Source organism: Neofelis nebulosa, chromosome 17, assembly GCF_028018385.1.
Source record: "Neofelis nebulosa isolate mNeoNeb1 chromosome 17, mNeoNeb1.pri, whole genome shotgun sequence".
Lineage (NCBI taxonomy): Eukaryota > Metazoa > Chordata > Mammalia > Carnivora > Felidae > Neofelis > Neofelis nebulosa.
The window spans coordinates 9,439,562-9,460,622 of NC_080798.1; the positions used below are offsets into that span (position 1 = coordinate 9,439,562).

At 64.5% G+C, this 21,061-nt stretch overlaps 1 protein-coding gene across 1 annotated transcript; it reads left to right on the plus strand.

Moving 5' to 3' along the window:
- Window positions 1–308: 308 nt before the first annotated feature.
- LMTK3 (lemur tyrosine kinase 3) lies at window positions 309–18,674 on the plus strand. The gene is given in 18 exon segments (XM_058707903.1): window positions 309–811; window positions 934–1,046; window positions 1,967–2,100; window positions 2,357–2,507; window positions 3,025–3,101; window positions 3,573–3,691; window positions 6,028–6,115; window positions 6,455–6,603; window positions 7,067–7,151; window positions 7,238–7,359; window positions 7,494–7,643; window positions 8,395–8,503; window positions 8,505–9,500; window positions 9,502–10,906; window positions 13,569–13,984; window positions 15,254–15,389; window positions 15,814–15,951; window positions 18,549–18,674. Coding segments are annotated over 18 exon segments (4,644 nt in total). The 5' UTR covers window positions 309–572; the 3' UTR covers window positions 18,566–18,674.
- Window positions 18,675–21,061: the final 2,387 nt, after the last annotated feature.

The window sequence follows — 21,061 nt, forward strand, 5'->3', positions numbered from 1 at the left end:
GTGTGTGTGTGTGTGTGTGAGAGATGTACGTGGCTGTGTGTCTGTGTGCGTGACGCCGGTGTCTACGGATGTTCTTTGTTGCCCGTTTGTGGGACGTCTGTGTGTTGTGGCCGTGTGCCTCGGCATGTCACCGTGGCGTCCGCGTGGATCTTTGTCTGTGGCGTACTTGGTGGCGCGTGCGGGTCTTGGCGATGCCCTGCTGTTCCCGTGTGGCAGGGCGCATCTGTGCCGGGGGCCGGCCTGCCTGTGCCTTCCCCGTGCAGCCCGTCGTCCCTGCGTCTTTGTGTGTGACGTGTACGTGTCCCCGTCTGCCGATGGCTGTCCACCTTTGTATGGGATGTGCTTGTCTAGGAGGGTCTCTGCGACGAGTGGCAGGCATGTGTGGGCTGCGTGTACCTGCCTGACAGCTGCATCTTGGCGTGGAGCACACGTGTCCGTGCTGGTGGCGGTCCCGGCGGTGTCCCGGCCAGGCACTGTGGGCCCTGCGCCCCCCGCAAGGGTCTGCTGGTCCCTGTCTGTCCCTCCTCCTCCCCTCCCTCCTGGCAGCCAATGCAACTGGGGAGCCAGTTGCCATGACGACGCTCCATCCTCCCTCCAACCTCCCTCCTCCTACCCTTCCTCTGACAGGCTCTCTGCTCCCCCAATCCTGGCTGCCCTCGGGGGCGGGGCCCTCATTCTCCCCCCCCCAATCCTACCCTCTCCCCCCCCCCCACCCCAGCAACCCCGGCTCCCCAGCTCCTCTCCTCTGTCCGCCTCTCCATCCCTTCATCTGTCTGTCCCTTCAAGGAGGGGGAGGGGGGTACCTGAGCCAGTAAGCAGCCCCTCCCTCCCCCTGTCCTGCGTCTCCTGCCCCTCTCCTGGGCCGGGGGGAGGCCAGGGTCGCGCGGGTCCCCATGGCTGGGGGCTGAGGGCCCGCCCCCCCCTCCTCCCCAGCCGCCACCACCTCCACCTCCCTTCCATCCTCGACAAGATGCCTGCCCCCGGCGCCCTCATCCTCCTCGCGGCCGTCTCCGCCTCCGGCTGCCTGGCGTCCCCGGCCCACCCCGGTGAGTCTGTCTGGCCATCCGGCTGTCCGGCGGCCCCCACCCCCACCCCGGCCTGCCCGGGGGGAGGGGGGGGGTGATGGTCTGTCCGCGGCGCTCCGGCTCCGTCACCTGCCTGCGCGTCTCCCCGCAGCCGAGCCGGGGCCTGGGGAGCCGCGGGGACGGTGCGTCCGTCAGCAGGGCCTGTGGGAGGAAGGCTGGGGGCTGGGAGGGGAGGGGGTCCGTTTGGGCAACATGTGTGTGTGCAGGTGTGTGCCGGGAGCCGGGGAGGACGGGGCCGCTGGGGAGAATTGGGGGCAGCGGGGAGGCATTTCTAAGGGGGACACGGCATAGGAGGCTGGCTCTAGCTTTGGGGGAGACCCAGGGCTGGCGGGGTTCCCTTCTCAGGGGCTTGGGCTGGGGGCAGAGGACATGTGTGCGCTCCGCGAGTGCCTGGAAGAGACAGGCCTCAACGCCCGGAACTGGGGGGGTTCCAGCGTGGGACAAGAACCTTCTCCCAGCCTGCAGTTGGGGGCTCATCTTCTTGCCCAAATAGGGGGGTAACGGGACTGGAGCGTATTTTAAATTCTGAGCGCTCCAGACTCCACTGTTAGACGTCTTTCCCTCAGTCCTCACTGGAATTCATCCAAGCCTGCGGTGAGGTGATTGGGGCGGCGGGGCGGGGGGGTGGGGGGGTCCCAGCTTGGGGCTAGAGGAGGGACCCCACCCCCAACCCAACCACCTGAGAAGGCCTCAAACTACAACTCCCACAATGCCCCGGGCCATCCGGCTCCTCTGCCAAGGAGCCCCTGGTTGCGGAGCATTATGGGAGTTGTAGTCAATGCTGGCCAGGCTGGAGGTTGGAGGGCGGGGGGGGGTGGTGCACGGAGGCTGGGAGCTTGGGGCTTGAAGCCGGGACCCCAGCCCAGCCCTGATGCCCACAGATGGATTCGCCCTGGGCCGGGCCCCTCTGGCTCCTCCCTACGCCGTGGTCCTCATTTCCTGCTCCGGCTTGCTGGCCTTCATCTTCCTCCTCCTCACCTGTCTGTGTTGCAAACGGGGTGACGTTGGCTTCAAGGTGAGGTGCATGCGGGGGATTCACGTGGGCAGGAAGACCCCAGCGAGGCCTTGTCCCCCCAGGCCCGGTCGTTGGTGGGGGGAGAGGGGCAGTAAGTCCGGGAGCACCTTCTGGCCTGGAGTTATGGCAAGATCCGGAGCCTTGGGAAGACAATCGGGGGACAGCTCTAAGAAAGATGGGAAGGCATCCTGACCAGAAGGACGATGGCGTGTCTCAGCCCCGTGTTCTCCCCACCCCTCACCTCTCCCGGCCCCAGGAGTTTGAGAACCCTGAAGGGGAGGACTGCTCCGGGGAGTACACTCCGCCGGCGGAGGAGACCTCCTCCTCACAGTCGCTGCCTGATGTCTACATTCTCCCGCTGGCTGAGGTCTCCCTGCCGATGCCTGCCCCGCAGCCTTCACACTCAGGTACTCTCCGCTCTCCACACCTTGACTAGGGTCCCGTGGTCCCAGGGGACAGGGTGGAAAGCCCTGAGGGTCTCCCCTCAGGGGCCAGGGAGCTGAGGTCCCAGGCAGCCAAGGGGAAAGGCAGAGGTGGGAGCCGCAGGATCTTGGAAGCAGCCTCCAGGGAGTCAGAGATCATCTTGGTGGAAGCCATCGATTAACCCCAAGCCGGATGTGGGGAATCTTGTGGGGCCATCGCCGGTGAGGTCAGCCTAGATCTCAGTCTCAGAGGCAGCCAACGGCAGGCTGAAGCCATGTCATAGGATCTTGAAACGCCAAGGGGAAGGATTGATTGGATGCTGGGAGCTCGTGGGCAGCCAATGAGGAGGCTGAGCTCCCAACAAGGAATGTTGGGGCAGCCAATGAAAAGAGATTGGTATCTGCTTTGACCTCGGTCCACACTGAGTTGGGGGAGGGGTGTCAGTGGCACTTAGGAGGGGAGAGAGACTAAGGGGGGCTCCCCTTTTTGCACCCCCCCCAGACATGACCACCCCCCTGGGCCTTAGCCGCCAACACCTCAGCTACTTACAAGAGATTGGGAGTGGCTGGTTTGGGAAGGTGAGTGGGGCCGGGGGTGGGAGGCCGGGGGGGTCCGTACAATTCAGGGCTGTGCTCCTGTTCTGTGTCCATCCCCCCTGCTCCCACCACTTGTCATCTGTCCCCTGCCCCTCAGCCCACCCAGTGCCCTCACCTCTGTCCGCCTCTCACCTGCTCCCACCTACCCCATCGCCCCCACATCTGTCAGTCGGCGCCTCCCTCCTCACTCCATTGACCACTCTGCCTCGCCACCTGGCTCTCCACGCGTCCGTCTGTCCATCTTTCCATCCGTCCCTGCATCCATCGGACTCTGGGCCCGTGAGTCTCTCACCCTGCGTCTGATGGGGGACACGGGTGGTGGGATCTGAAGGGAGAGGCTGGAACGGAGGTGGGGGCAGGGGGACACTTGGAGCCATGCACTGGGCTGGAGGCGGCCCTGGGGACGGGGCTGGGGAAGCTGCAGGCACTGACCCCCGGGTCCCCCTTGACCAGGTGATCCTGGGAGAGATTTTCTCCGACTACACCCCAGCCCAGGTGGTGGTGAAGGAGCTCCGAGCCAGCGCGGGGCCCCTGGAGCAGCGCAAGTTCATCTCGGAAGCACAGCCATACAGGTATTGGGGGCTTTTCAGGGGACGTGGGCCCGGGAGGCCCACAGATATGGGTCTGGCGGCGTTTGGGAGGGGGCGGAGTATGGCTCGGGGTCCAACCTGGCTCGAATCCCGGATGTACTTCTTCCTGGCTGTGCGACTTGGCGGACAGAATCGCCCTCTCTGAGCCTCAGTATCTTCATCCAGAAAGTGAGTCCAGGAAGCCCACACATTCTCAGGGGGGGCCTTGAGGAGCTCTGTTGCGCCACCCCCCACCCCTGCTGTATGGTTAGGTCTGGAAAGGCAGGACCCTGTCTGACCCGCCCTTGCTTGGTCTCCCCTCCACTCTAAGGGCTTCTAGAAAAGAACTAGATAAACATTTGCTACATAAATGCCTTGCGAGGGAGCAGTTGCCCTGTCATGGGAAGGATATGTATACAGAGGCCCTTCATCAGACAGTTGGAAAAGCGGGGTGTACCCTGAGAGATTCAGACACTGGACTTTATCACCTTCATGTTCTAAACCTCTCATGGCTCCCTATTGCCTGCAGGACAAAGTCCCACTCCTCTGTACAGCCCACAGGCCTTGCAAGGCCTGCCCCTGTCCCCTTCCAGCCCCTGGCCCCCCTTGCCCCAGCCGCCCTGACCCCTCTTACTGATCCTTTCCCATATCAGTCTCTTTGCTGCCTCAGGACCTTTGTCTTTGCTGTTCCCTCTTGTCTAGAATATCATTCCTGGCTCACCCACCCACAGCCCCAGATGGTGGGCTCTTTTCCCGTCCTCAGGTCTCTGGTCAGAAAGACCTTCCCTCACACACACACACACACACACACACACACACACACTCCCACATCAGGAGCCTCCCCCCCCCCCCCAATGCTCCCTCACGTTGATTCATGCGTTTCCTTCATAACACGTATCCTAGTTTGTCATTGGTTTCTTCCGTTTGCTTGCTTGTGTGGCTGCCTCTCCCCAGACCCATGCTGGCAACCACTAGCCACATATGGCTGTTTACATTTATCTTAAATAAAATGAAATCAAGTTAAAAACTCATTTCCTCAGCTACACTTGCCACACATCTCCAAGGGCTCCGTAGCCACACGTGGCCAGGGGCTCCCCTGTTGGGCAGCTCGGATCTAGAACCTTCCCGCCTTCACGGAAGGTTCAGTTGGCGAGGGCAGGGCAACACGGGGACAGCTCCGGGGTCCATCGGCCCTTTGTAGACGTTGGCGGAGGGAGCCAGAGTCCTGACATCAAATCCCAGCTCAGCCACCGTTACTAGCTGTGGGACCCTGTGCGAGTCGCTTCCCTCTCTGGGCCTCCATTTCCTCCTGGATTAGATGGGAAAAATTATCCTGCCCAGCAGGGTTCCGGGGGTGGGGGTTGGGGGGGGGGTGGATTTGATCGCAGAAGTGGCCCGCCTTGGCCCGGATTAGCCCATCTGCGCGTCCGTCAACATCCGCCATCCTGAACCTTCCATTCAGGCCTCCAGCCGTTTTTCAAGTCCCCGGCACGGGCTCTCTATGAACACGTTTGTCTCCCGATTCCCCTCCAGACCCCCGTGGGAAAATAACCCAGCACACACCTACCCGGAGCCAGGCCCTGGGCTGCAAGCCCGGAATGTTTTAATCTCCCTGCGGACCACCCCCCCCCTCCCCCGGCCCCCGCCCCGGCCGAGTAGCGGGGTCAAACCCTTCACTGCGCACCTTGTTACGCAGCCCCTGTCTAGGCACTGGGGACACGGCCACGTGAACAAAAAGCCCCCAAGTGTCTTGTCCTAGTGGAGCGCACCCCCTAGTGGAGGAGAGAGGCAATTAACAAAGGAAGAAAGAAATTTTCAGAAGAAAATGTCAGAGGCTGACGAGTGCCACCAGGAAAGAAGGCAGCGCGTGACAAGAGAGGGGGGCTATGGATGATCACGGGAAAGGGGGTGATCTAGTCAGTCTAGGAGGACTCAGTCCCGCAAGCCTTGGGGGAAGCATGTTCCGGGCAGAGGGAAGAGCCCGTTGCAAAGGTGGTGAGGCCCGATCGAGATCAAACCAGAGAAGGGACTGGGGGAAGGGGCTGGGGGGCGGGGGGAGGGTAAGGTGAAGAGGAAGGAGGGCCAGGAGGCACCTGGGGGTCTGGCCTGGGAACTGGAGGGATAGTGGGGCAGCCCTGAGATGGGCCCCTGGGGAAGGAGGGTGCGTGCGGAGGGGGGTGTGAGTGTGGGTGTGTGGCCGGAGACCCGAGGTGAAGCAGCCGAGACCAAAGAGGTCGAAGCAACGTGTTGGTTCAGGGGAGGGTGGGGTGGGACAGAGGTCGGCGGTGGGCGGGAAGGGGCTGTTTCCTGACCCTGCCCCCTCCCCGCCCTGGCCCCAGGAGCCTGCAGCACCCCAACGTCCTCCAGTGCCTGGGCGTCTGTGTGGAGACACTGCCCTTTCTGCTGATCATGGAGTTCTGTCAACTGGTGAGGCTCTGCGGAGGGTGGGCAGAGGGGAGGCGGGGGGGTCTGGACGGGCTGGGGGCTGCGAGCCAGCCTAGGGTCCTGGGAATCTTTCCCAATAACATGTGTGGCTTGAAGGCTTCCCGTAGACGAGCACTCCCTCAGACGGCCTGCGGCCAACTAGCATGAGAGCTGGGTTCTGTGGTTAGGCCCTCTTAAGTAGCGGGGGAAACTGAGGCTCAGAGGGGCCGCCCACTGAGTGCAGAGGTCGCCCCCCTCCTCGCCTCCAATCGGCTGGATGTGTGGGGGTCCTGGAAGGGGGTGGTGGTGGTGGTACTGACTCCACCGTCCCCTTCCTCCCAGGGGGACCTGAAGCGTTACCTCCGGGCCCAGCGGCCCCCTGAGGGCCTGTCCCCCGAGCTGCCCCCACGGGACCTGCGGACACTGCAGAGGATGGGCCTGGAGATCGCCCGCGGGCTGGCACATCTCCACTCCCACAACTACGTGCACAGGTGGCTGCCGGGGAGGGGAGCCGCGGGGAAGAGTGTGTAGGGGTACTACTTAGGGGAAGGAGGGGAGGCTGTGGGGGTGGGAGGGAGGGCCACAGCGAAGGGGCTCAACGACCGGAGAAAGCGTGGTGGGGTCGGGAGGGGAGGAGCTACGGAGGGGAGGAGTCAGGAGAGGGGCGGGACCATAGAGGCCAGGGGGAGGAGCCATGGAGGGGAGGGGTGAGAGGAGGAGAGGGGGCGGTATCGGGAGGGGAGGAGTCATAGGGGAGAGGAGGAGGAGTCAGGAGAGGGGAGGAGTCCTAGAGGAGAAGGAGGAGTCAGGAGGGGAGGAGGCGGAATCAGGCGAAGAGGTGGAAGGAAAAGCGGCAGGGGGCGGAGCCTGGAAAGGGGGCGGAGTGTGGGCGAGGCGGACGGTCTGGCCCAGGCGCTCCCCCCTTCTCACCCCCCGGCCCGGCCCCGCCCCCAGCGACCTGGCCCTGCGCAACTGCCTACTGACCTCCGACCTCACCGTGCGCATCGGAGACTACGGGCTAGCCCACAGCAACTACAAGGTGCGGGCTGCCCTCCGTCGGGGCGGGGGGCGGGGGGCGCGCCCCCGTCCCCCCACGCCTGACCGCGCTCCGGCCCGCCCCCCCAGGAGGACTACTACCTGACCCCCGAGCGCCTGTGGATCCCGCTGCGCTGGGCGGCGCCCGAGCTCCTTGGGGAGCTGCACGGGACCTTCATGGTGGTGGACCAGAGCCGCGAGAGCAACATCTGGTGAGGGGGCCCCGGGCCGCGTGGAGCCGAGGGCGGCACGGAGGGTGGGAGGGTCACGGGGGGGGGGGGGGGCTACGCCCGCCGGGCGAGGCTGGGCAGGGCTCTGACCTCCCTCTGCCCTCGGCTCCCCGCAGGTCCCTGGGGGTGACCCTGTGGGAGCTCTTCGAGTTTGGGGCCCAGCCCTACCGCCACCTGTCAGACGAGGAGGTCCTCGCCTTCGTGGTCCGCCAGCAGCACGTCAAGCTGGCCCGGCCCAGGCTCAAGCTGCCCTATGGGGACTACTGGTGAGGGCAGGGCCTGACCCCGGGCCCATGACCCCCCCATCTCCCCCCCCCCCCCATGTCCCGGAGCCCCTCACCTCCATGCACACCGCCCACGGTCTCACTCGTGACTCGCTACATACCCCCCCACCCGAGGAGCGGGGACACCCCCGCACCTTTTGCTGCTTGGAGGGGGTGAAACTGAGGCGGGCAGGGGCTGAGCTGGTGCTCGAAGCCTAGTTTCTCCACTCCTGTTTGCTTGGCTCCGATTCCAGGAACCACGGCCCAAACAGGAAGGCCGCCTATCACTTCCTCACATCCCCTGCTGTCTCCTCTCCTAGTTCTCTGTCCCCCCTGGTCGCACCCCCATCTTTTTAAATTTTTTTTTCAACATTTTTTATTTATTTTTGGGACAGAGAGAGACAGAGCATGAACGGGGGAGAGGCAGAGAGAGAGGGAGACACAGAATCGGAAACAGGCTCCAGGCTCCGAGCCATCAGCCCGGAGCCTGACGCGGGGCTCGAACTCACGGACCGCGAGATCGTGACCTGGCTGAAGTCGGACGCTTAACCGACTGCGCCACCCAGGCGCCCCGCACCCCCATCTTATCACACACACACACCCCGGGTCTCTGTCCCCCTCTCTCTAGATCTCAATCCTCTTCTCCAGTCTCTCCCTGTGCCCCCCCCCCCCCCCCCCCCCGCCCACCGGGAGCCCTCCACCCTCTCGCCGGGACGCCTCCCCACTCACCTGTGCCTCCTTCCCTCTCCCCCAGGTACGACATCCTTCAGTCCTGCTGGCGGCCACCTGCCCAGCGCCCTTCGGCCTCTGACCTCCAACTGCAGCTCACTTACCTGCTCTCTGAGCGCCCCCCACGGCCCCCGCCCCCCCCCACCCCCACCCCGAGACGGTCCCTTCCCTTGGCCCTGGCCCCCGCAGCACAGCGCGCCCCGCCCGGGGACCCTCTCCTCACCGTTCCCCCTTCTGGATGGCTTCCCTGGGGCCGACCCCGACGACGTGCTCACGGTAACTGAGAGCAGCCGTGGCCTCAACCTTGAGTGCCTGTGGGAGAAGGCGCGGCGGGGGGCCGGCCGGGGAGGGGGGGCGCCGCCCTGGCAGCCGGCGTCCGCGCCCCCAGCGCCCCATGCCAACCCCTCCAACCCTTTCTATGAGGCGCTGTCCACGCCCAGCGTGCTGCCCGTCATCAGCGCCCGCAGCCCCTCTGTGAGCAGCGAGTATTACATTCGCCTGGAGGAGCACGGCTCCCCCCCAGAGCCCCTCTTCCCCAATGACTGGGACCCCCTGGACCCAGGAGTGCCTGCCCCCCAGGCCTCCCAGGCCCCTTCCGAGGTCCCCCAGCTGGTGTCCGAGACCTGGGCTTCCCCCCTCTTCCCTGCAGCTCGGCCCTTCCCGGCCCAGTCCTCAGCATCAGGCAGCTTCCTCCTGAGTGGCTGGGACCCCGAGGGCCGAGGCGCCGGGGAGACCCTGGCCGGAGACCCTGCCGAGGTGCTGGGGGAGCGGGGTACCGCCCCGTGGGCAGAAGAGGAGGAGGAGGAGGAGGAGGGCAGCTCCCCGGGGGAGGACAGCAGCAGCCTTGGGGGTGGTCCCAGCCGCCGGGGTCCCCTACCCTGTCCCCTGTGCAGCCGGGAGGGGGCCTGCTCCTGCCTGCCTCTGGAGCGGGGGGATGCCGTTGCTGGCTGGGGGGGCCACCCCGCTCTTGGCTGCCCCCATCCCCCAGAGGACGACTCGTCCCTGCGGGCAGAGCGGGGCTCCCTAGCCGACTTGCCCCTGGCCCCCCCCGCCTCGGCCCCCCCCGAGTTTCTGGACCCCCTCATGGGGGCGGCGGCGCCCCAGTACCCCGGGCGGGGGCCACCTCCCGCTCCCCCCCCCCCCGCCGCCACCTCCCCGGGCCCCCGCGGACCCGGCCGTGTCCCCCGACCCTCCCTCGGCCGTGGCCAGTCCCGGCTCAGGCCTGTCGTCTCCGGGCCCCAAGCCGGGGGACAGCGGCTACGAGACCGAGACCCCTTTTTCCCCCGAGGGAGCCTTCCCAGGCGGGGGGGCAGCCGAGGAGGAAGGGGTCCCTCGACCGCGGGCTCCCCCCGAGCCCCCCGACCCGGGAGCGCCCCGGCCACCCCCAGACCCGGGTCCCCTCCCGCTGCCGGGGACCCGGGAGAAGCCGACCTTCGTAGTTCAAGTGAGCACCGAGCAGCTGCTGATGTCCCTGCGGGAGGACGTGACAAGGAACCTCCTGGGGGAGAAGGGGGCAAACCCCCGCGAGACGGGACCCAGGAAGGTGGGGAGAGGTCCCGGGAACAGAGAGAAAGCCCCGGGCCCGAGCAGGGACCCCACAGTCCTGGGCAGCGGGAAGAAAGCCCCAAGCCCGACCGAGGACCCGAGCCTCCCCGTGAACGGGGTGACAGTGTCGGAGAACGGGGGCCAGAGAGCCCCAGGCATCGAGGAGAAGGTGGCGGAGAACGGGGCCCCAGGGACCCCCGAGAGAGAAGAGAAAGCGCTGGAGAAGGTGCTGGAGAATGGGGAGGTGACGCCACCAAGGAGGGAGGAGAGAGTGCTGGAGAATGGGGAGCTGAGGTCCCCCGAGAGAGAAGAGAAAGTGCTGGCGAATGGGGGCCTGACACCCCCAAAGATCGAGGAGAAGGTGTCAGAGAATGGGGGCCCGAGACTGCCCAGGAACACGGAGAGGCTGCCGGAGACTGGGCCTCGGAGAGCCCCAGGGCCCTGGGAGAAGGGGCCCGAGAGTGGGGTGTCAGCCCCAGAGACCTCGCTGGAGAGAGCCCCCGAGCCCGGCGCAGTGGCCTTGTCCCGGAACGGCGGGGCGACAGCCCCTGGCCCCACTGGCCCAGCCCCCAGGAGCGGGGTGCTGGAACCCGGGACCGAGAGGAGAGCCCCCGAGACTGGGGGGGCACCGAGAGCCCCCGGGGTTGGGAGGCTGGACCTCGGGAGTGGGGGCCGAGCCCCAGTGGGCATGGGGACGGCCCCCGGCGGCGGCCTCGGAAGCGGCGCGGACGCAAAGGCCGGATGGGTAGACAGCACGAGGCCACCGCCGCCACCGCCGGAAGCACAGCCGAGGAGGCCGGAGCCAGCGCCCCAGAGAGCCAGGCCGGAGGTGGCCTCCGAGGGAGAGCCCGGGGTCCCAGACAGCAGGGCCGGCGGAGACACAGCACCCAGCACAGACGGGGACCCCCCCAAACCCGAGAGGAAGGGCCCCGAGATGCCACGACTGTTCTTGGACTTGGGACCTCCTCAGGGGAACAGCGAGCAGATCAAAGGTGAGGAGGCTGCTGGGAGCAGGGGAGCGAGGTTGGGGGCCGAGGCCCGGCTCCTTCCAAGACGTACAACGGAGCTGAGACCCTCAGGCTCCTGGGTGGCAGACAGGTCAGGCTGGCAATAATGGGAGGAGACCTCGGAGCCACGCCGCCCGGGCTCCAGTCCCTCTCTAGCCCTGTGGCCTTGGACAAACCACCTTCCTTCTCTGTGCCTCAGTTTCCCTGCCAAAAGTGGATGACGAGGATAGCGTCCACCTGGTAGGGCTGGGAGGCTTAACTGTTAGGACTTCTGAAGACGTTAGCTCAGCGCCAGTCCTAAGTTCCTCTGCTTTATTATTGCGATTCACTTAGACCCCGGGGTCTCAAGCTCAGATGCCCACGGGGGCCAGGCAGGACGGGGGGAGGGGGGGAGTGGAAGGAGTGGTCTGGGAGAGGTGGGGTGGGAGCCGGAGGGGGGGGGGGTCGAAAGGCGGCCCCTTCTCAGCTCCCCCTCGGGAACGCCCACCTGGTGTGGCCAAATCTGCCGCTTTTCCCTTTTAAACCAGAGCCCCGGGTGTTGCGATGGCCGAAACCAATTCCAGCGAAGCCCATCCTCGCGCTGGGTTGCCAGCGTGTGATTCCCGGGTTTAAACTTTCCACCAAGTGGAGGCATCTATCCCGGGTGCCGGGCCCTGAGCTGCCCAAAGCTGGGACCCGGGGAGCTTCACACTGTCTCCCCCACCCCAGGGGGAGCTGCCCTGTCTCCCCCACCCCACCATGCTACTGGTGCCCGGAAAGCAATAGACGTGCCTTTTCTGGAAACGGAGTTGGGGTAGGAACGCAGAAAATGCTTGGTCACCGAGGGGGACTGATTTAAGAGAAAGATAAACCGCCCCCTGTTTAGATATGAACAAAGGGACTGTGGTTCCACCGGGATCACCCGCAGGACTGATTTCCTTAAATAGCGCTGTGAAGGTTATACACGATGGGACCCTGTGGCAATCTCACGGCCACACTTGGGGATAAGGTTATCATCTGTTTACCAGAGGAGGCTGCTTCCTGTTTATTGGGAGGGAAAGGTCAGGGAAGGAGCTGGGCACGGAACTTTGCCTTCCTCGAAGCCCGCGGTATTAGAATGACACGACTTCCTTGAGATTGTTGTGGGCAATTTGCAACCAGCTGTGGCAGGAAAGACCCCCCCCCCTCCCACCCCCAGGCAGCATGAAAATGTCAGGAGCTGGGCACCTAAGACGCCTCAGAAGATCGGTGGGGGACGGTGTTGCTGGGTGGGAAGATGCTGGGAATAGCTTGCCTTTTTTTTTTTTTTTTTAAACTGCACGAACTCCTACTCATCCTTCAAGACCCCACTCAAATTTCCCCTTCCCTGGGAAGCCTTCCTGATTTCCAAAGGCTATCACCCTGTCCTTCCTGAGAGCTCCTTGAGAGCTCCCTCACAGCCCCCAACCCCATCGCCCTGAGATGGATGGTCAAGGAAGGCCTCAAGGAGGTGACTTTTGAGCAGATGTGAAGGAAGTAAGCTGGGTGGACATCTGGGGGAAGGGTACTTCGGGTGGAGGGCACTGAGATGGGCACTGACTTGGCATGCTCGGGGAACAGCAAAAGGCCAGTGAAGCCGAATGGAGGGCACGGAGGGTGGAGAGTGACCCGATTCACATCCAGTCTTTCTCCCTGCTCTGCCTTGACCCTCCTCTCATCCCCGCCACTGCCCGCACGGGGCCCGTCACATCATTTACTTCTGCATTAATGGACGAATGGGTGGCCCCTGTTCATTTACCAGTGCGGAGACAGAGGCCCAGAGAGGTGAATCTGCTTGCCCTGGGGCACACAGCAAGTGACCCGGGACCTGAAAAGTCCTTGCCTTCCAGCAGGCTGAGATCAGGGAGTCTTAGGGCAGGGCGAAAACCTGGAGATGGTTAGACAGCCCAATTTTTTGGTCTGGTACTTGAGGGCCAGAGAGGGAAAGTACCTTGGTCAACATCACGTAGCAGGGAACATTCATTCATTGATCCCACAGATATTGGCTGAGTACCTCTATATGCTTGGGGATGCAGCCAGAATGAGCCCAATTCAAGTCTCTGTTCTATGGCAAGGCGCACACGAATCACAACACCGCAGAAATAGTCACATGCTGAGATAATCTGCTTGGAAGGAGCGGTGCTTGGTGCTATGGGGTGCAGAGCCGACAGCCTTGCCTGACCTCCTGGGAGAGCTCTGAAGGCTTGAAAGCCCAGGCTGAGCTGGAGGAGGAATGGGACTTGAATTAGAAAAGGAAGGCAGAAGGAACAGCCTATGCAAAGGCTCAGAGGTGGGAGGAATGGGGGGGGGGGGTGAGGGGTGGCCCAAGGGGCGGGATGGAGGCCGAGTCAGAATGCGGTGTGGACGGAGGAGCCCGGAGAGGGCAACAGGGCCAGGGCACTTGGGCCTGGTGGGAGGCGCAGCGAAGTTGGGGCTGTGTGATGTGAACACTGACTGGGGAGTCAAGGAGAGGGTTAACCCCTGGAGGAGGGCGTGGAGAAAGGCCTCAGAGCCGCAGCCTTTTGGTTCACAAGAGGGGAAACCGAGGCTCCTAGCGCGGCCCGAGATTGCCTGAGGATACACAGCTAGGCAGGAGGGCATGCCTCAGTTTCCCCGGGAGCAGCGGCTCACCGGGTCTCTCCCCTCGCAGCCAAGCTCTCGCGGCTCTCTCTGGCGCTGCCGCCGCTCACGCTCACGCCGTTCCCGGGGCCGGGCCCGCGGCGACCCCCGTGGGAGGGCGCGGACGCCGGGGCGGCTGGCGGGGAGGCCGGCGGGGCGGGGGCGCCGGGGCCGGCGGAGGAGGACGGGGAGGACGAGGACGAGGACGAGGAGGAGGACGAGGAGGCGGCGGCGGCGGGCGCGGCGGCGGGGCCGCGGGGCCCCGGGAGGGCGCGGGCAGCCCCGGTGCCCGTCGTGGTGAGCAGCGCCGACGCGGACGCGGCCCGCCCGTTGCGGGGGCTGCTCAAGTCTCCGCGCGGGGCCGACGAGCCCGAGGACAGCGAACTGGAGAGGAAGCGCAAGATGGTCTCCTTCCACGGGGACGTGACCGTCTACCTCTTCGACCAGGTGCGCGGCCCCGGGAAGGGCAGGGGCAGGGGGCGGGGCCGCGGCGGGGCCATCGGGTGAGGGCGGGGCTGGGGAGAGAGTGCCCCGGGGAACGGGGCTGGACTTGGATGACGGGGTAAGGCCTTGGGTGTGGTGACGGGGCCTGGGAATGGGGCGGAGCCCGGAGGATGGGCCCAGCCCAGGGCGGGGTTGAGGCCTGGAATGAGGGGGGCGGGGAGGCCTGTGATGGGGGAGAGCGCGGGAGGGCCGGGGTTGGTGGGGGGGGGGGGGGTTGGAGAGTGAGAAGGGATCTAGAAGGAAGGCGGGGGAGATGCCTGGTAGTCAGGGCAGGGCCCGGAGAAGCGACAGGGAGAAGGCCTGGAGAGGGTTGGGGCGTGGTCTGGACGACGGGGGCGGAGCCAAGTGAAGTTTGGGTCTGGGGTGGTCCACCCGCGCGCTCTAGTGGTCGAGGCAAAGGGGCCGGCTCAGGATGAAGCGGGTTTTACCCACGAGGGGCGGGCCGTGGCGAGGCTGCAGGTAGGGCTTAGGAGAGGCGGCTTGCAGTGTTGAGATACTAAGCGCAGGAGGGGTGGGTTCAGAGACGGACGGGGCTAGAGAACCGGGGCGGGGCTTAGAGAGGTGGCCTGAAAATTGTAAGGCTGGGAGGATATTGGAGAAAAGAAAAAAGAGCGGGATGGCGCTTATGGACTGGGGCCTGGATGGGTCTGGATGGGTCTAGGTGAGCCTGGAGCGGGGCACACCGGGCTGCGGTCCTGAGATGAGAGTCAGGAGCGTGGGCCTGGGCCTCAGAAGAGAAGGGTGGGGCTCGGAGGGCTGGAGCGGGGCCACTTCAGGGGGCGAGACTTAGAGGCTCGAGGGAGGGTCGGGGTGTGCAGGATACGGTAGGGGTTCGGAGCAAGGTCCCGAACTTGGACGCCTGTGGCCGAGATGTCGGAAGTCGTTAGGGGTCATGGAGACGAGGCAGCATTTATGGAGGCAATATTGGTTTAGGGGGCTCCCAGGGAATCATTGCGTTAAGGAGAGAATACCCGTGGTGGGGTGCTTAGCTGTGGGCGGGGGAGGAGCCTCCGGCCGGGGTGGGGTTAAGGCTGACGTGAGGCTTTGAAGGCAGAGTAGGGGCTCCAGCCACCTCCAAAGAGGGTGGGTGCGACTGTAAATTGGGACACCTGAAGCCCCAGAGATGTTAGCAGGCTTTGTTGCTCGTTGGGAATGCAGTGGGTGGGATGCGACGGTTCGCCCCCTCTCCCCTCCCCTAATCTACCTCCACAGGAGACGCCAACCAACGAGCTGAGCGTCCAGGGCCCCCCCGAGGGGGACACGGACCCGTCAACGCCCCCAGCGCCCCCGACGCCTCCCCACCCCGCCACCCCCGGAGATGGGTTTCCCAGCAACGACAGCGGCTTTGGTGAGGGGCTGCGTGGGACCTGGAGTGGGCAGAGCAGGGGCGGGGCCTGGAAGGGGGCAGAGCAGGGGCGGGGCCTGGAAGGGGGCAGAGCTGGGGCGGGGCCTGGAAGGCGGCAGAGCTGGGGCGGGGCAGAGCTGGAGGCGGGGCCTGGAAGGGGGCAGAGCTGGGGCGGGGCCTGGAGGCGGGGCAGACCTGGGGCGGAGCAGAGCTGGGGCGGGGCCTGGAGGCGGGGCAGACCTGGGGCGCGGCCTGGGGGCGGGGCAGAGCTGAGTGTGGGCCGCAGGGACGTACTGCTGGAGGCAAGTGCCTGAGGACCGGCTGGGTTGGAGGACTGGAGCTGAAGTTGAGGGGCTCCAAAAGCGCCCGAGGGTCTGACCGCATCCTCTCCTCTTCTCCCTAACCCCCCCCCACACCCCGCTGCTAGGAGGCAGTTTCGAATGGGCGGAGGATTTCCCCCTCCTCCCCCCGCCAGGCCCCCCCCTGTGCTTCTCCCGCTTCTCCGTCTCGCCTGCGCTGGAGACCCCGGGGCCCCCCGCCCGGGCCCCCGACGCCCGGCCCGCAGGTACAGTGCTTCAGACCCTCTGGCCTGCTCCTCCCTCTGCTGGCCTCTCTCCCCATCTGTTTCCCCACTTTCTCATCCCCATGTCTGAATTTCCCTCTCTCCCCTCAGTCTCTCTCCTCCCCTCGCAGTCAACCCTGGCTATTCGGTCCTGAGACCCCACCCAACTCTGGTACCAGCTCGGACCAGGCAGTGGTCATCAGATGGGCTGGGGTAGTCGCGCCCCTTCCCTGAGCCTCAGTTTCCCCTTCTGTAAGGATCCCTTCACAGACTTGCTCCTCTTTGCCCCGTCTCTTGCCTGGCACCTGTCAGATCTTGATCCCACATCCGTTTGGGGACGTGGGTTGATCAGAAGCAGACAAGGAGAGAGAGGATACCAGTGTGCTTCAGAGCTGCTTAGTTGAACCGGAGCGGAGAGAACATGGGGTAGATTCTAGTCTCATCCCCATTTTACAAACGAGAAAACTGAGGCACAGAAGAATGCGGAGCCAGGATCCAAACCCTGCTGCCTGCCCTCTGAGTCAGTTTCCTTTTTTTTTTTTTTTTTAATTTATTTTATATTTTAAAATTTATTTATTTAAGTAACCTCTTCACCCAGCGTGGGGCTCGACCTCACGACCCCTGAGATCAAGAGTCATAGTTATGTTCCACCGACTGAGCCAGCCAAACAGCCCTGAGTCAGTGTTCCTTTCCTGTATTTCACATACGCCAAAGAGCTAATCCTCACCCTCATCTTGGGAGAGGGTCACCACACCCTTAGTTTCTGACGGCCCCCAAGCTAAGGCCTATTTTACAGAGGAGGGCACAGCAATGTCTCTCCCGTCCGAACTGGGTCTGGAGAGATCAGAGACTCCGGCTCTCTGCCGCCCCCTGCTGCCGCTCCTGAGAATAGCCCTAGATGCCGAGCTCACACCGCGCTGGGCAGGTGCAGGTGTTCCCAGAGAGAGCGAGAAGGTAGAGAAGGTGCAACCTTCCCCTTTCAGGGAGGGTGACAGTCCTGCTCCCCTAGATCGTGCCTGAGTCCAGCTGTTGGCCCTGCCACTCCTCGGCTGTATAACCTAGAGGCAGTCACTCTCCTTCTCTGTGCCTCAGTTTTCTCATCTGCAGAATGGGGACGATCACAGGCTCTAACTCTTAGGGTTCTTGAGGGGATTCAATGGTTTAACCCTACGCGCGCGCGCGCACACACACACACACACAGCACAGCCTGGTCAAGCCGCAGGGGTCTCTCCCTGCGCTTAATGAAGTCGAAGTTCACCGAGCATTTGCTAAGCACAGGTGCCGTGCTGGGCACGGGGTGGGGGTGGGGGGCACTGATTCCATGCTGAGCAAGATACATGAGCCCCACTCCGCCCTACCCAACCCAGAGACACTGACCCGCCCCCCCCCCCCCCCGGGGCCACATGGCGGCGACTGGAGGCTGGGAGGCTAGACAGGAGGCCAGGGCAAGCGTCCAGGCGGGAGAGGAGAGAACAGACAGGGTTTGGGGCGGGAAGGACGGGGCTGAGGGCAGACTCCAGGTGCCACCTCAAATGTCACTTCCTCCCAGAGGTCTTCATGGGGACAGGGCGGGGTGGGTTCCAGACATGGGGACACTGCCAAGTGGTGAGTCAGGGCTGAGGCCAGCAGGGCCAGGATGCCAAGATGACTTCACCTTTAATCACCGGGAGAGGGGAGGGAGGGCCCAGTCGTGTGAAACCCTAAGTCCCTTCACTGCGGTGGGCCTGGCAGGCAAGCTGTGGAACCTGTTTCCCAAGGCCGCGGTGTGGGGTCCAGGCCCGGCCCCCTTTCCGGCCCCCCCCCCGCAGACCCCCCTCCCCACCCCCCTGTGCTCGGCGTGGCTCTGCCCACTCAACCGGCGTGCCCTGAGTGATGCCACCTGCCCCAGTGTCTCTCTGCTCCTTCGAAAAGGACACGAGGGTCATGCTCCCCTTTTAAAGAGAGGGGAAACCGAGGCTCAGGGACAGGAGTGAGGGCCACGGCTTGACCCTCAGGTCACTCAGGTAAGAACTGCGGGATGGAGAGCGAGGGCGCCCCCTGGGTGGCCCTGGGTGAGATCCGTCACACCCTCCCCTCCCCCCCCCCCCCAGACCTTGGTTTGACGGGTCTGTGGAATGGGTGGGGGCTTCTGCGGGGACAGGAGGGGCCATGCAACAGTTAGGTGGGAAGGCGCTTTGCGTCAGGCCCTGTGCTGGGCGCTGGGGCCGTCTGGAGAGCTTACCTTCTAGGGAGGCAAACAGACGGACAGGAAGCTAGCAGACGATGACTGGGATCCAGATAGAATGACTGGGGGGAGGGGTGGGGTCACCAGGGGGGCGACTGCTTGACCCAGAAGGGCCTCCGAGGAGGGGGTCTGCCTTACGTGGGAAGGGATAAGGAAAGGGCATTGGGGAGGGGGGGGGGGAGAGTGTGTGGGGGGGAGGGACAGCCATGCAAAGGCCCTGGGGTAGGATTGTACTTGGAGCCGAGGAGCCAGGAGGCCGGCGTAAGGACAGAAATGGGACCCAGTGCGGATTTTGCTTTCCACTCGGAGAGAGACAGAAGCCTTGAGCCCGTCTGCCCGATAATTCGCTTTCGGTCTCCACTCCCTCCGTCCTCAGGCCCCGTGGAGAACTGACTCCCCGAAGACCCCACCCCCCCGCACCCCCGGAAGAGGGGCTGAGGGTAGAATCCTCTGTGGACGACGGAGCCACTGCCACCGCCGCAGACGCCGCCTCCGGGGAGGCTCCTGAGGCTGGGCCCTCCCCCTCCCCCACCATGTGCCAAACGGGAGGCCCCGGCCCCCCACCCCCTAGCCCCCCGGACGGCTCCCCCGAGCCCCCCGACCCCCTCGGTGCCAAATGAGGCAGGCAGCCCCTCGCCCCTCCCTGGAGAGCCGCCTTTCTTGGAACTGAACTGAACTCTTTCGGGCCTGGAGCCCCTCGGCACAGCGGAGGCCCCTCCTCACCCACTCCTGGCCCCAGAGAGGGGCTGCAGGCTTCGGGGACCTGGACCCCCCCCCCCCCCATCTCGCGTCTCCCCTCCCCCCCTCCCCCCCCCTCCCCCAGCCGGGCCCCTGGAGGGGCCTCTGGTTCAAACCTTCGCGTGGCATTTTCACATTATTTAAAAAAGACAAAAACAACTTTTTGGAGGAACGGCGGGCCTGTGTGTCTTTCGGGGCAGGGCGCGCGGGGGAGGGCCCGGGAGAAGGCGCCTTCCGCCCGCCCCCTTCACAGACGGGAATGTCGAGGCCCAGGAAGGCGGAAGGGCCCTGCGGTGGTGAGGCTGCGGGGCTCTGCTTCTCTGGACCCCGGCTCTGCCTGGTGCTGGCCGCACTGACCTGGGAGGCAGCCTCCGCATGACACAAGAGCCGCGTTGACACAAGGTGGCTGGGGGGGGGGGGGGGTGCTGGGGAGGGGGTGCTCGGGAACGACCTGCCGGCACCCACACGGCCCCTGGCCGCACCTCTCAGAAGCTTCCGAGGCCAGGCACTGCCTCCCTGCCCACCGTGGCCTTGCCTCAGTTTACCTGTGTCTCCGTGTGGCCGCCCACCTCCCATGAGACGTTCCCGTCTCTCCACCTGGGCCCCTCTTCCTAATTCTGTGTGTTGGAGTTTCTCCGACTGTACCGTTTTCTCCTCCTCTGTGCCTCCCTGTCGCCTGCCTGTCTCTATTATGTCTTTCTCTGCCTTTGTGTTTACCCCGATTCCTTTTCCTCCGTTTCTTCTGGGCTCTTGGACTGATTCTGCCCGCCCCCCCCCCCCCCCCCGCCCCGGTCTGCCTTTGCCTCTCTAATCTCCTGGCTTCAACCTGTCCCCCGTCGCCTCCCTACTGCAGCCATTGGCATATTTGAGGGACTCACTTGAGACCTGAGGCAAGGGCCCAGGGGTGGGGGTCCAGCTGGGAGGCTGTGGGCTCCTGGCCTAGGAGTTAAGGTGATGAAGGCGTTAGGGTCACTTGTAAGTCTGGGGGATGGAGAAAGGGAGGGGGGAGGGGGCTGGGTTCCAACCTCTTCCCAGGGGTTCTGCGGGTTGACGCGTTGATGCTCAAACTGATCTTAGGACACATCTGTCCAGGGTGAGGGCTGATGGCACCAAGATTGACAGGGTCTGGGGGCAGGACTCCAGGGTCTGAGGGAGGAGGGGCTGGGGGCAGGACTCCTGGGTCTGAGGGAGGAGGGGCTGGGGGTCAGGACTTCAGGGTCTGAGGGAGGAGGGGCTGGGGACAGGACTCCTGGGTCTGAGGGAGGAGGGGCTGGGGCTCAGGGGCTGGGGCTCAGGACTCCTGGGTCTGAGGGAGGAGGGGCTGGGGGCAGGACTCCTGGGTCTGAGGGAGGAGGGGCTGGGGCTCAGGACTCCTGGGTCTGAGGGAGGAGGGGTTGGGGGCCAGGATTCCAGGATCTGAGGGAGGAGGGGCTGGGGGGTGAGGACTCCTGGGTCTGAGGGAGGAGGGGCTGGGGGTCAGGACTTCAGGGTCTGAGGGAGGAGGAGCTGGGGGCAGGACTCCAGGATCTGAGGGAGGAGGGGCTGGGGTGTGAGGACTCCTGGGTCTGAGGGAGGAGGGGCTGGGGGTCAGGACTTCAGGGTCTGAGGGAGGAGGGGCTGGGGGCAGGACTCCTGGGTCTGAGGGAGGAGGGCCGTATTAGCTCACTAGGGCTGCTGTAACCAAGTGCCACAAATCGGGTGGCTGAAACCACAGACACTCTCTCAGTTCTGGAGGCTAGAATCCAAGATTAAGGGCTCCGCGGGGGTCCTCAGGATCAGTTCCTTCTGAGGCTGTGAGGGACAATCCGTTAATGACTCCCCTAGCTTCCGGTGCTCTCCTGGCAATCTCTGATGCTCCCCAGTGTGTAGGAGCCTCACTCGAATCTCTGCCTTCACCTTCATGTGTGTTCTCCCCGTGTGTGTAGTTCCAAAATTTCTCTTTCTGTAAGGACACTCGTCATATTGGATTCGTGCCCGCGTTAATGACCTAATCTTAACTGATTGCATCTACAATGACCCCGTGTTCAAGTAAGACCACATTCTGCGTTACTGCGGGGTTCAACATCCTGATTCCAAGGGGGATAGAATTCAACCTGTAACGAGGGGGTTGGGAACTTGGGGTCTGGGGAGAGGTGGGAGCCGGCAACCAGA